This window comes from Branchiostoma belcheri, unplaced genomic scaffold (assembly GCF_001625305.1).
Source record: "Branchiostoma belcheri isolate BF01 breed outbred unplaced genomic scaffold, Haploidv18h27 scaffold90, whole genome shotgun sequence".
NCBI classification, from domain to species: Eukaryota; Metazoa; Chordata; class Leptocardii; order Amphioxiformes; family Branchiostomatidae; genus Branchiostoma; species Branchiostoma belcheri.
The window spans coordinates 1,006,373-1,019,805 of NW_017804576.1; the positions used below are offsets into that span (position 1 = coordinate 1,006,373).

General features: G+C 42.5%; 1 protein-coding gene and 1 long non-coding RNA gene across 2 annotated transcripts; both read left to right on the forward strand.

Moving 5' to 3' along the window:
• Window positions 1-1,843, forward strand: LOC109487939. The gene is made up of 3 exons (XR_002141290.1): window positions 1-34; window positions 742-808; window positions 1,719-1,843. It is a non-coding gene; the product is annotated as an uncharacterized LOC109487939 (long non-coding RNA).
• A 588-nt stretch (window positions 1,844-2,431) lies between these two features.
• Window positions 2,432-10,261, forward strand: LOC109487933 (uncharacterized oxidoreductase YccK-like). The gene is made up of 8 exons (XM_019792035.1): window positions 2,432-2,614; window positions 3,580-3,642; window positions 4,258-4,437; window positions 6,194-6,352; window positions 6,992-7,170; window positions 8,346-8,397; window positions 9,314-9,475; window positions 10,161-10,261. Exons 1-8 carry the CDS (start codon window positions 2,501-2,503, stop codon window positions 10,254-10,256), a joined length of 1,005 nt encoding a protein of 334 aa, XP_019647594.1. The 5' UTR covers window positions 2,432-2,500; the 3' UTR covers window positions 10,257-10,261.
• Window positions 10,262-13,433: the final 3,172 nt, after the last annotated feature.

Sequence of the window (13,433 nt, forward strand, 5' to 3'; positions counted from 1 at the left end):
GAAGAGCTGCTGCTTCGCCGGAGACAGGGACCAGGTGGGGAGGGTTGAATGTGTGAGTGAGTGAGTGGGTGGGTTTCTGGGTGAGTGAGAGAGTGAGTGAGTGAGTAAGTGAGGGTGGGAGGGTGGGTGGATTTGTGAGTGAGTGAGTGAGTGAGTGAGTGCTGTGAGTGTGTGCTGTGAGAGAGTGAGTGTGTGAGTGAGTGAGTGAGTGAGTGAGTGAGTGAGTGAGTGAGTGAGTGAGTGACCAGGGACCGAGGTGGGGAGGGGTTCACTTTTGGGAATAAGTGCACTGGTGCACCAGATAAAACAAAACCTAATTACAGGTCTTACTGCTCCTCTTCTGAGCTTTTATCTGAAATGGGGGCTAACTTCAAAATCGTAAGCAAGAGTACTACAACAAAGATTTTATTAATTTTCTGATACTTAGATAACAGGATTATCCTGTATACTAATATCCTGTATACTAATATCTTTACATAAACCTACGAAACCTACAGAAAAAAAAATTGCACAGCTCCAAATTTGCACCCAGTATTTTGAGCCCAGGTACTTATACAAAGCACGTCTAATTAGTCCTATCTACAATACCTTGTATAAAGTCATAACCATTGGCAAGGATGTCACATTTTAGCGTCTGCTACATCACCAGTTACCATGGTGACAGCCATCTGGTCCAGGTCATTGACCTTTTTATGCAAGAGCTGCTGAAAGAAAGAGCTTATTTGTGTCCTTTTGTTTCAGTATCTGCTGTCGGGGTCGGATGACTTTAACCTCTACCTGTGGCGGATACCAGAGGACACAGAACTGGGTAAGGGTGCTTGCTTACAGCTGTTGGGACAGTTACAACAATTTCTCCATCCTTTCGTCATTTAGAAGATCACCAAAAGACTGCATTTCTACTAAGATCACAAAACCCACTAATTATGTAGAATGTGGGACTATTCATTATCCACTGCCCTCAAAGAAGAAGTCGAACCCCATAATAGCTAGCGTATTAGTAGAAGTAGAAGTTTTTTCCAGACAGTTGTTACCTGTCTCCTGTTACTGTATTGCAATGAGTATTATACTTGATTGTAAAAGCAATTAGCCTTCGGGCATGATTTTGCGAATAAAGTTTCTATAAAGTTATAGTGGGAAAGAGAACACACCACACATCAGCATATCCTCTGTTAGCTGACTGCTCTTCCTGTTGATGATTAGTCTTAATTAGTGCAAGACTAAGAGTGTAAACTTAAAGTGGGACTAATACACATATAGCAATAAAAAATGTCGGCGAGCATTCTTTTTATTTCACTATATATTGAATGTGCATTATAGACCATTAGTTCAAAGTTTGTAATCAAATGTCATTGAATTGCACAAATTTTAACAGGTTTCTATAATGAACAGGTCTTTATATAAATGTAGCAGTCTATAAGTTACCATCTGCAAGTTGTGTACAGAGACGACCCAGATCTGCAGATGATGCAGTACCTTAAGCACAGACAGGGGGCGTCACTACCTCAGGCCTGTATATGACTGTCTCCTGTTATGTGATAGTTACATCAAGTCATACGACAAGAGAACTCCAAGACTGGATCTTACCAGGTTGACGAAGAGACAGAGTAGCTAATAACTTTTCCCAAAGTAGCTAATAACTGTGTTGTGTGTATTATCAAAAAGAAGATTTGTCACCTGTAATGTAATAAAACTCACCGCCTGTACGTTGTTTTCCGCAGAACCCCGGGTAGTGACGGCTCACATGGTGCTGAAGGGGCACCGCTCCATCGTGAACCAGGTGCGCTTCAACCCCGCCACTCACCTGGTGGTGTCCTCAGGTGTGGAGAAGGTCATCAAGGTGAGTGTGGAGGTCTACTGGTGTTAGAACTGTAACAGTGGGGGGTTTATAGGTGCTACCAACTGATCCGGCAAACGGGTCTAGACCTTTTAGCGGAGAGGTTAGAGTGTCTGACCGGGGCCCGGGAGGTTGTGGGTTCGAACCCCGGCCCCGGACCAGTGGGGTTTTTACTGTCTCCTCCTGTTTCTTACAGTGGTTCCCACACCGGCCCTGGGAGTTCTGGCAAAGAGTGCCGCTCCAGGGATGTCGAATTCGGAAGATTCGAGGACGAATCTTGAAAAGAAAAGGCGGAGTAGTGTAACAGTGGGGGTTTATAGGCGCTACCAACAGATCCGGCAAACGGGTCTAGACCTTTTAGCGGAGAGGTTAGAGTGTCTGACTGGGGCCCGGCAGGTCGTGGGTTCGAACCCCACCCGGGACCAGTGGGTTTTTTACCGTCTCCTCCTGTTTCTTACATGTATGAAAGATAGAGTATGCGGCCGTCACCCTCGAATCTTAGGGTTGCAACTGCGCCACCCGACAGGTATGGTATGAACTACAGCAGCACAACAAGTGGACACGAGTTCCCATCAGGTGAAAGGTCATCCAGAGTTGTGGCTCGCGACTGAAACTTCCGGTACAACTGGTGTTACTATTAAACCCTAAACCAGAGTTTTGGCGACCATGGAGCGGCGACAGCTAGCCAACACCGACCTGCACGTGTCCCCGGTCTGCCTCGGGGCTTGGCAGTTCAACGAAGGAAAGGCTGATGAGACCTGGCCGGCACAAGACGAACAGGTATGTTAAAAACATCATCACATCAAGTAAAACCGGCTTTACTAGCTTGGGGAAATAATTTCCGTCAACATTTGGTACATTACGTCTTCGACTCAAAATCATCACGGTGGTGGAAGCTTGGTGCATGTGTGATGGGGATTTTGATGCATTTTATACATTGAAGTCACGAAGAAATGTTGACGCTCAATAACACCAATTTAAATGCTGATCGTAGACTGAGCACTCAAAAGACACAACTGGCAAATATGGCGACTTCTGGCGTGAGTGCAAATCTCAGTTCCTGTCAGTATATCCGGTTCACCATGAATCCAATAATCTCGTATGAATGGTGAACGGTATTCAGTAAAGTTCCGAAGTTTTGCTTTGGTAAGCAAGGGTTTGTGTAGGAAAATGGTACGTGGACGGACACGCCCACTTGTCACGAGCACATCGGCAGAACGTAACAGTTATTAATTTGCGCCTCACCCCATTTTTCGCGGTTTTCGTTGGATTTTTGATAAACATCAGAGTTTTGCCTGTTGCAGACGATTTTTTCCGACATAACTACAGTCGAGATGTTAACCTTATGATAAGTTATATGCGCGAATACGACCATATGTTATATGAGACGTTCTGCCAAAATGCTATGGCCTATTCACAAGACATTACGCGTTTCGCGCAGGTGCAGTATGTTCTGCCGACGTGCTCTTGTCACGTACTATGCGTGCATTCAGAGCAATGACACCTGTTCCTTGTAACCTTCGATCCACCAAAAATTGTTGAACTTTGAAACGTTGGCCAGAAAAATGGACTGGTCAATAGGGCCCATAGTCCTGCTCTTTTGACCAGACCAAAGGTTGGAAATCGATGAAGACGCAAACGAAGTTCACCATATAACGTTATTTGTTTTAGTATTGACCTAACTCTGAATATTGCCTGCGTGCATGTTTCTGTATATGGTTGGATCTGCCCTCTGTTTTTTACAGGTTTCCAAGGACATTGTGAATAAAGCATTTGAACTTGGAGTCAACTTTTTCGACACCGCCGAGGTAACGACAAATAACAATTCTCTTACCCAGTGTCCGGTAACTAAACTATTCAAACTATTGATTGAAGTTTGACTGTGATGATAGCTCCTTGGTTTGCCGCACACACTTGAAAAAATGAAAATCATTAATTAAGAGAATCATGAGAATCCTAGGTTATTGTGGGCATGGTGGCCTTGAAAAGGTGCGCTTAGGTGCACCTGTTCCACCATGCCCTCCATGTACATGTGTAACGGTTAATTGTAATAAATAAATAAATAAATCCTATGCAAGGACCTTGTGGAGAAAAAAAAAATTGAGTGTAATGTTGTTTACAAACCGTGACAAAAAAAAGCTTGCTAAATGAAAGTTCTAAGCGGGAACACAGTATGTGGCTCAGAGTGTTTTATACTGAGGTACAGCTGCAATGTGACACATGTCGTTTAATTTGAGGACTGAATCCACTCTACTTCATCCGTTCTTTTATTTCTACAATAAATGAAAAGCGAGAGGTTGAATTTATGTAACAAAAGGTTCTTTTTGTATCTGTTCATCTTGTTTTGTTGTGATCTGTACTTACCCAAGTGTGGCAAAAATGTGCAATATATACTGTCAATGACCATATTTACATAACTATAGGCCTATGGTCGCCACGCATCAGAGAGGGTTCTGGGGAGGGCGCTGGAAGGGCGAAGACGGGACGCCATTGTTGCCACAAAGTTCGGGGCGATTCACAAGCGGTACACCGCGGTGGAGGTGGAGAGCTCCCTGCAGGCGAGTCTTCAGGCCTTGCAGACGGACTACGTCGATCTCTACCAGGTGCGTAACGCCAAATAAACAAATGAAACATCCTTGAACATACGCCAAAAAACAGTTACTCAAGCAACTGGATATGATTTTGGAAACGGTCACAACAGTTGCTTGAGTAACTGCTTTTTGGCGTATCGTATTACCTAGATGTCTAACCTTCATCGACGTATCCTAGAACATAATACTTAAAATACGTGCTCCAAGAAAATCTCACGTTGCACTCAGCCTCACTCACTCACTGAACAGGATGAACTACTATGTAGCTACCAGGTTTGGAAAGGTGAAGTTAACCTGATACAAAACACAAAAAGTTTCTTTTGGATGCAAAAGTAACGCTAAGTGTGATGATGAGACTTCTTACTGCCACCGATCAGGAAAATGTATCTTCATGACAATGTAGCAAGTTTCTTGTATAGAGCGCCCTTCTCCTACTTTAGTGCTTATGATGTGTCTGTTTCCTACTCCAAACATTTCTTTTATTCTGGCTGTTTGACCAATTAACCTGCCATTAATTTAGCATCCACCAGGCCTTCCTACTGGGCTTACAGATATTAGAATTTGGCCATAATTGGATTAATTGTGTTAGCCGTTGTAGAGTTGTAGAGTTTTACACTAATTACTAGTAGAGTTCTACAACGGTCTACCCCTGATTTACCAACTTGAAGACCATTCAGAACAGACGACTGGCCCTTGCCGGTCACGTGGTACGCCACGAAGAGATGGCCGCCAAAGTGCTTCTCTGGCAACCGGATGTAAAAAGAAGGAGGGGACGACCGTGCCTAACGCTAAAGAAACTGATCGAGGAGGAGGTCGGTCTACGGGATGAGGAACTTCTGTCTGCCATGCGCGACAGAGTCACGTGGAGTGACATTGTGAATGGCACCTCGAAAGAGGATGACCTGAACTGAACTTTGTTAGCCGGGTTGCAAATTTATTTATTTATATTTTTTGCAAATGAACTTCCCAGGCAAAGTAGTCTCCAAAAGTTGGCTTAGATTTGGCTATTTTCAGCCAGCATAGTTAGTCCAGATCTGGTGGAGAGTGCCATCAATGTTCCTTTCCATATCAATCTCCACAACCTTTTCTAACTGGCTTCCCCCAAAACGTGTGAGCCTTCATGGCAAGAACCTCAGATCCAAACATCAGAAAACACAGTTTAAATGTAGGAGGGCCTGCAAGGGGGGGTAGTGATTACGAATTACGCAAAATTTTTGCCGCCTATTACGAATTACGTTAAAGTCTCAGAGCTGATTACGACTTTACGATTTGTGGCTAATGTCCAATTACGTAAATTACGTTGATTTTTGCGGAGGCTGCCTACGAATTACGAAGTCTAAAACGGCCTGATTACGCCTTACGAAAAAGGGCTTGCAGGCCCTCATGTAGGATGGAACAATATAGGAAATAGCACATTGCCATTCTTAGTGGACCTGTTAAACGGCAAATAACTTAAGCCAATAACTCGCCAAACAGCTCATGACAGTCCTTGAGTAACACATGTATATTTATACATGTTTATGCATGATGTGTTTCTTAGAGAATATGATTTATAACGTTGGAATTGTAATTAATGTTTATCTCGTCTTCTGTGGTTATCGCTTAATGCTACGTTAAGTTTTACCAAGTGGAGCTTTTTAACAATGTACTGTAAATCATACATTATTTCAGCTGATAATGGCTGCTACTGTATTTTTTGTACGATTTGTACTTTATCTTGTATTGAAAAATAAACCATTCATATTTCCCCGTGCTGTTTTCCCCCCAGGTTCACTGGGCCATGTTCATGTCGGACGCAAGTGAAGTTGTCGGCGAGTTGAAACGTCAGCAGGCCAAGGGACGGATCCGTCACTACGGAGTCTGTAACTTCGGCGCCAAACAGCTGGCCGAGTTCTGCGAGGCGGGAGGAGAATGCGCCACCAACCAGGTGGGGGTGGACAGAGTTGTAGATAATCATAAAGACTGCATCTCTATTTATTTATTCCTTGCATCAGGTCATACTAAAAGCAACGTGGACAGTCGACATTTATATATTGATAAAGAAAAACTGCTGAAATTCATCAAGCCATGTCTGTTGGCATGACCAATCGGAAGTAGTAGGGCCAGTACTGGATGCCTCCAAGTGGCATAGCAACAGTTTGATTGTGCCACTTTCAGATAGCCTTGGTGCCTTCCTTTGTAGTTTCCACCCACTCCCTAATGTCGCCATCTACCACGTGGTGCCCAGCAACATTAGGGAGCGGGCAGAAACTACGGAGGATGGCACCCAGGCTAACTTTCAGACGCCAGGAGGTGAGGTACAGAGGTGTTCACAAGCTTTCCTCTACCAGGCTTCATAATCGACTGGAGAGAGTAGAAATTGGCCAAATAGACAGAATTAGTCCGCTATTAAGGAGTACAGTTTGCTACTACCTGTTTTTAATTGGGGTATAACATAATAAAAAAAAGGGAGGATTACTAGACGGGAGATACAAGAGTTTTCTAAATTATCTTCTGGTAAGCTTACGCCTATAAATTGTTTATCAGTACTAACAAAGATATTTCTGTGCTTCCCCATGTTCCCCAGGTTGCGTACAACCTGCTGTGGCGGGCTGTGGAGTACGAGGTCGTGCCTGCGTGTGCGGAGAGGAAGGTGTCGGTGCTGAGCTACTCGCCGCTGCAGCAGGGCCTGCTCTCCGGCCGCTTCCACGCGCCACAGGACGTGCCAGAGGGGCGCAGGAGGACAAGGCACTTCAGCTCACAAAGGTGAAAACGCTAACCATATACATGTGTACCTATAACTTTTGACAATGACAGTTCCCTATGTTCCTTACTACTTTGAGGGTCCATATCACTGTCACACTTACAAAACTGAAATGTGAAGAAAGAACTAGAAAAGGCAAATGCATAATGTTTACCTTCGGATACAGTCTGCTCTGTTAATTTTTACTCGAACACATTCGCATACATGTACATGTATATGGTGACAGGAGTCTACATGCCTACTATGAAATTGCTACATTATGTAACTCTACACCAGTTACTATGGTGACAGACGTCAACAGAAGAGGCCATTGGCCACAGTCAGAGGTTAGTGTTTGGAACAGAAGAAGAAATGGAGCAAAAACAATATGTTTTTCTTCGGTAAACATAATAACAAGACTGGCAATGAAAACATACATTGCCATGGCGATTGTCTCCAAGCTAGTCTTTGGTGGCTGCAAAGCTGTATCATATTGGCCGGGCAGTATATCCATTTCCCTGGCAGTTACTAGAGTCCCATGTCGAGCAAAAACATGTTCCTAAGCTGAAGTTACATGTAAGCGGCGATATATACTGTGCCTACTTACATGATCAGGACAAGATAAACGTACAGCTGGTCGATCCAGGTATCCTCTGAAAATCCTCTTACAGGGATAATATATACGCAAACTTTGATAGTCCCCTTTTATTATCTCCTATCTGAGACTGGTATGGTGCCTTCTCAAGTCTGAAGTTCAGTTCTAGACACTAGATATGTGGCTGTTTCATCAAGATACAAGGATTCTTTATTGACACAACAACATGTAGTAAAATAATTGGAAAATAATAACTTTCTTAGATTATCATGAAAGTTCATCTGTGTTGGTAGTAATCATAGTAAAACGTTAAACTTTCACCATCACTTAATAGAGATGGTGGACGATATAAACTCCCTGGCACTTTTGATCAATTGCTTACGTCACGTATCAGTAAAGTCTCGTGTGAATAATGTCACGTGTTTGTAAACCGTAACTCTCGCGAGATCACATTTTGAAGTGATTGGTCATTAATTATCCTGATGAAGGCGACAGTGGTCGCTGAAAATTTGATCCCTGTAAATAGTGTGTTGGAATAAAGTTTAACGTTTTACTACAACTTTCTTGTGTGGTTGTTTTCACCACTTGTGTGGTTGTTTTCAGTACTTCTCTCTCAAAGCACTGCCAGGGTGGAGAAGAGGCAGCGACTTTTCAGGTTAGTTTTACAAACAACAAACAAATCACGAAATCAAAGAATTTCCAAATCTGTTGTAACTCTTATTACTAGTATAATTTATTGGCCGAATCTATGGTAAAATAGTTCCGTTCTGATAACAAAATTGTAGTTGAATTATTTTCCCGATGAAAAATACAGTAACAAGTTTTTCTTTTTAAATTCTATGAAAGCTACAACTGTATTCTCCTGCAATGCATTTTTACATTTCTTTGTTAGACTTTCTGAAACAGTATATATTCATCTGAATATTCACCTGAATCCTGGACAATCGGTACCCTTTAGGCTTTACCAGGGTAATGAGACCATCCATGTACTCAAGACGTGTTACGTCACGACTTTGTTAAATAGTCCCACCAAAGAGCCCAGAGTAGACATTTTAGTCATTGTTTTAGCAAGTTTTTCTCGGAAAATTCAAAGATTGCATTGTTGTTTTCAGAAAAGACATGAATGAATCACATAATTTCGTTTCGTTTCCTTACCTTTACCTAGTCCCATCCTCATGTCTGAGGGTCGGGGACTATGGTGGCATCCAGTATCAGCCTCCTCCACTCTCTCCTGTCTCTGTGAGAACACTCTGCCAGTGGCATGCCCATCCAGTCACGGACATCGTCGCCCCACCTCCGACGTGGTCTTCCACGGCTCCTCCTTCCGTTGATCTGTCTAGAGCTAGAAGTTCAAGGGTTTATAGGTGTAACAAGTCGATCGGTGTAATATAGCCAGCTGCCGCTGCGCCGCGTGCCTGCGAAGCTGGTGTGTTACGCCGAAAGGCGGTTATACCGGCTATACAGATACAGATACAGATCACCCCTTGCAGTATGTGGGTGGTGATGTTCGTTTCATGTACACTTTAAAAAAAAATAGATTGTTTTCAACGTTCCACCCTCACATGTATTAGGCAATATCGTCCCTTCGTGATGCGTGCGCAAAGGAGGGCGTGCCGATGTCGTCTGCGGCGTTGTCGTGGTTACTGGGGCGGCAGGGCGTGGCGTCCGTGATCGTGGGGTGCCGCACGCCGCAGCAGCTGGAGGACAACTGCAAACTGGCCAAGCTGTCTCAGGTGAGTACTCCAAGCAGAGGTTGTGGGGGGAATGATCGTTAGCTTTTTATATATGGCCCATTTATTTTGTCGCTACCCCCACCGTCGGTGGCCAATAGCTAATGGATACTTGCCACCAAAAGAGATCTGCTTAGAGATTATCAGGTGAGTAGCCTGGCAGCCAGTGGCTGGCCTGTACCAGGCTTCAGGAGCGGCTGGAAAGAGTAGAAATTGGCCAAATAGAGAGATAACACGCCAGGGGAATTGGTCCGAAAGAGGAGTAACGGTTCTCTCTAAGCAGAGGTTTTCAGTTTGGGGTTACTTTCAGCGTGTTTATAGGCTTTTTATTGTTTTTTTTTTCACTGAGTATTTTTTTATTTTGTGTCAAAATGTACTTTCTAGTGCACCAACTCCCCGGACATGTTATTTCTCTATTTGGCCAATTTCTACTCTTTCCAGTCGCTCCCAAAGCCTGGTAGAGGCTAACCAGTAGCCCAGTCTATCAAGTTCTCTTTGGGGCCCATCCACATATATCCAAGTACATGCAACAGGCTCTCCGTAATAATACTAGTATACTTCCTCATTTCCTGACAAAGTAGACTTGAATGCGCAGCTATCATGCGACTTTCATTTCCTTAGGCCAATTGCTGGGCCCCTCAAATCATATCAGAAACATCACTGATCCCTGTTTTTTTTTTCCCTTCAGGAGTTTGATAAGAAGCTGACGGAAGCTACTGAAGACCTAAAGGAAAGGTTTGGCCCTGACCCCGACATGTGGGCCAAAGTGTCCAGATACAACTAACAACTAGTCTGTGTATCTTCTCAATAAAGCATTGTCTCAATAAAGCAAAGCATCAATTTAATTTCTTGGTTAACGGATTCGCCTGCTTCGTTTTTTCTGATTTGAAAATAAAAACAAGAAGCCATAGGCGACAATTCTCCGTGAAGTATTATATATTGCAACAAAAAGAAGTAGCCATTGGCGACAATTCTCTGTGAAGTGTGATAAATCGAACAAAGAAAAATTGTTTAAACGCGCGTCGGCTCAGTCATCTTAACCCTAAACAGTACACCTGGGGTCCGCGCGGACCCCAGCACTATATATTCTGTAGTATCTTTTTTGTTTCTAAAGATTTTTTTCTGAAATTTTAGGTAATTGTCATCCACAAAGTTGTCTCTCAATACAGTGCAGAAAACTCCGTTTCTACCATTTATAAAATAAATTATATCTGATTTTCTTTTGGGGTCCGTGCGGACCCCAGCCGGCTTTCGATCATAATGGATACATTGGCATTCTTATACATTACCTTATTTCCGTTTTTATATGTTTTTATGCACTCATCTTATGTCTACCAAGTTTTCAGAGAATGGTGTAGTAATACAATTAAATTTTAATAACTTTGATGTAATTATGACGTCATATGACGTCAGAGCTAATAATATAGTCCGCCATATTGGATTTTGACCAATGACGTCATCAAATTAGCATATTCTATGCATATCAAATGATTTAACTTATATTTAATTATGTAAGATGTTATTAATGTTGGAAAAGAAGTGTAATTTAATATAAAACTCAGAAAATTTTTATGTTTAAACCAAAATTACTTCTATTTTGAAAAATAGAAACCCGTTGCCATGGCAACACAAAAAAACATCAACTTACTAGTATCAAACTAATATGAACTTTTTTCCAGAGACATTTTAGGAAAGGTCTCCAAATTTGATACTTCTAGCGCAAGCCGTTTAGCCGCTATCTGAGATCAAAGTTGGGCCTCAAAAGCCCCTTCAGTCTGAAATGGGTTTAAAAATCGGGTATTTCTTCTTGTCTTCTTTTCTTCACCAAAAAATAGAAAAAGTTCAAAATGTATGATATTTGTTTGTAATGTGGACACAGAGGTTCCCACATCAGTTTGCAAAACAATTGAGCTGGTAGCATGTTGATAATTTCTAAAAATTAGCAAAAAACTGCTCTGGGGTCCGCGCGGACCCCAGGTGTACAGATTAATCAGTCCGGGAAGGTGTACTGTTGAGGGTTAAGACGCAACAACCAATCAGAGATGCGAGATGCCTACACGTGACGCGGGAAGGGCGCGCGATGCCCGAAATATTTTTGCGTCAATATTCAGCGCCGTGATTCAAGAGATTAATACCCGGAAACAATTTTTTCTTGTTTTGAACGCATTAACATGCTATTTACGCTAATCTAGTATGATTCAGGGTTACTTTTTTTTAACCTGCCATGGCCAGATTATCTAAAGATGTGTGTATTGTGTGTACAATCTATAGAAAGAGAAATGTACATCAGGTCCGATCATCCGATTTTCACGTTTCGGTTTTTTGGACTCGGTTCATGAACGTATTTTGGTTTGGCTCCTGGAATGTGCGAAAAAAATGACTCCCGGGACTGTCTACAGGGAACACTCGCACATTCGCGGTGTATCAGGACAGCGCGACTGGTCGTCATTAGCGCAGTAACAGTTGCATAAACGGACGAAACCATTTCAAAGAAATGGGGATGTTTCGAAAATAAGCATTTACTCCAATATCAAAACAGCTACGGTAAAAATAAAAAGACGTGCATCATCCCGGACATAATGCAACACCACATGCGAAATTACACAGAAATGCGACGTACGGAAGAATGCGTTTTGGCTGCGAACATCTTCCAAAAAACTTGGCATCTCTTAACCATGGGCAAAAACATCTGGAACCACTAATAAAAACCACCCCGTATCTGCATGAACTTTTTTGAACCCCACTGCTATTCCAAACAACACGTTTTTCTGGACCATTCCAATTCGCCTCGTAATTGTAGGGGTGCGTCTGCGATATTACATTGACCGCGAAAGCAGCAACGGCAAAAATACACATTCGTGCATCAACACGGGCATGCCCGCAGACGGCGTATAAAATTGCGTGCCGATTACACAAAGAGAACCCAGTGTTTTGACTGCGAACATGAAAAATCAGCCGATTACAACACTCCGTCCGGAGGTCCTGACCTCCTTCACGGAGTAATAAAAGTTCAGAATCAACTGCAAAATGCTCATATTTTGCCCTGAACAGTTAAAAACAGTCCTTTTCTTCCTAGTTGTTACAGTTATTCCATCTTTCATTACAGTGGTATCATTAAAAGTTCAAAATTCATTGTTTAAATTTTGAACCAGTTGTTTGTTGACTTCATGGCTCCTATCGTACCATTTTGGGCCATAATAGGATCCCTAGGCCTGTTTTTATTTTTTTTTGCCCGCCCGCTCCATTATTATTCTAGAAAAATCCGTTAACCAAGAAATTAAATTGGTGTGGCCTTACAATGAAAAATTGAACTTCTCCAACTCAAAGAAATTTGACTCACTGGAATTCTTGGACTAAATCTCTTGGTCTTCATCAGCTATCCGACCCAAGTTCTGTGGACATGTGTTTTTTGTTTTGCGCGTGAGATGGTCAAATTTCTTTGAGTTTCATTTTTTCACTATGAAATTGTATGTAATTTACAAAATCAGACTTTCATGCTCGTCTCCTTATTCTTTATTCAAACAGCTATCAACATTTCAGAAAAAACATACACATGTACTTCTGAACTGCGTTTAAGTTACAACACACTCTATATACCAGAACATAGACTTGATCCTCAGTAGCACGGACCTTCTACTAGATATGAGCACAACGAACAACCAAACTGCCCGATGGTGTTTTAATACACTGTTATGTTATGGGTACTCATTACGTAGTACTGTTCCTCTTTCAATGTGGAAGTACTGGTATGTTCGGTTCTATTCAACCCGCTTAAAAACACATCTGTGTCATCTGAGTGACATGTTCCTGTTTTTCTAAAGACCACAACAACCCAGGGTCATTAGCCTCTACCAGGCTTGAGGGCGCGGCTGGAAATAGTAGAAATTGGCCAAATAGAGAGATACAACACGCCGAGGGAGTTTAGCCATCCAGTTTACAGTTTGCCGGCCAACTGTAAACT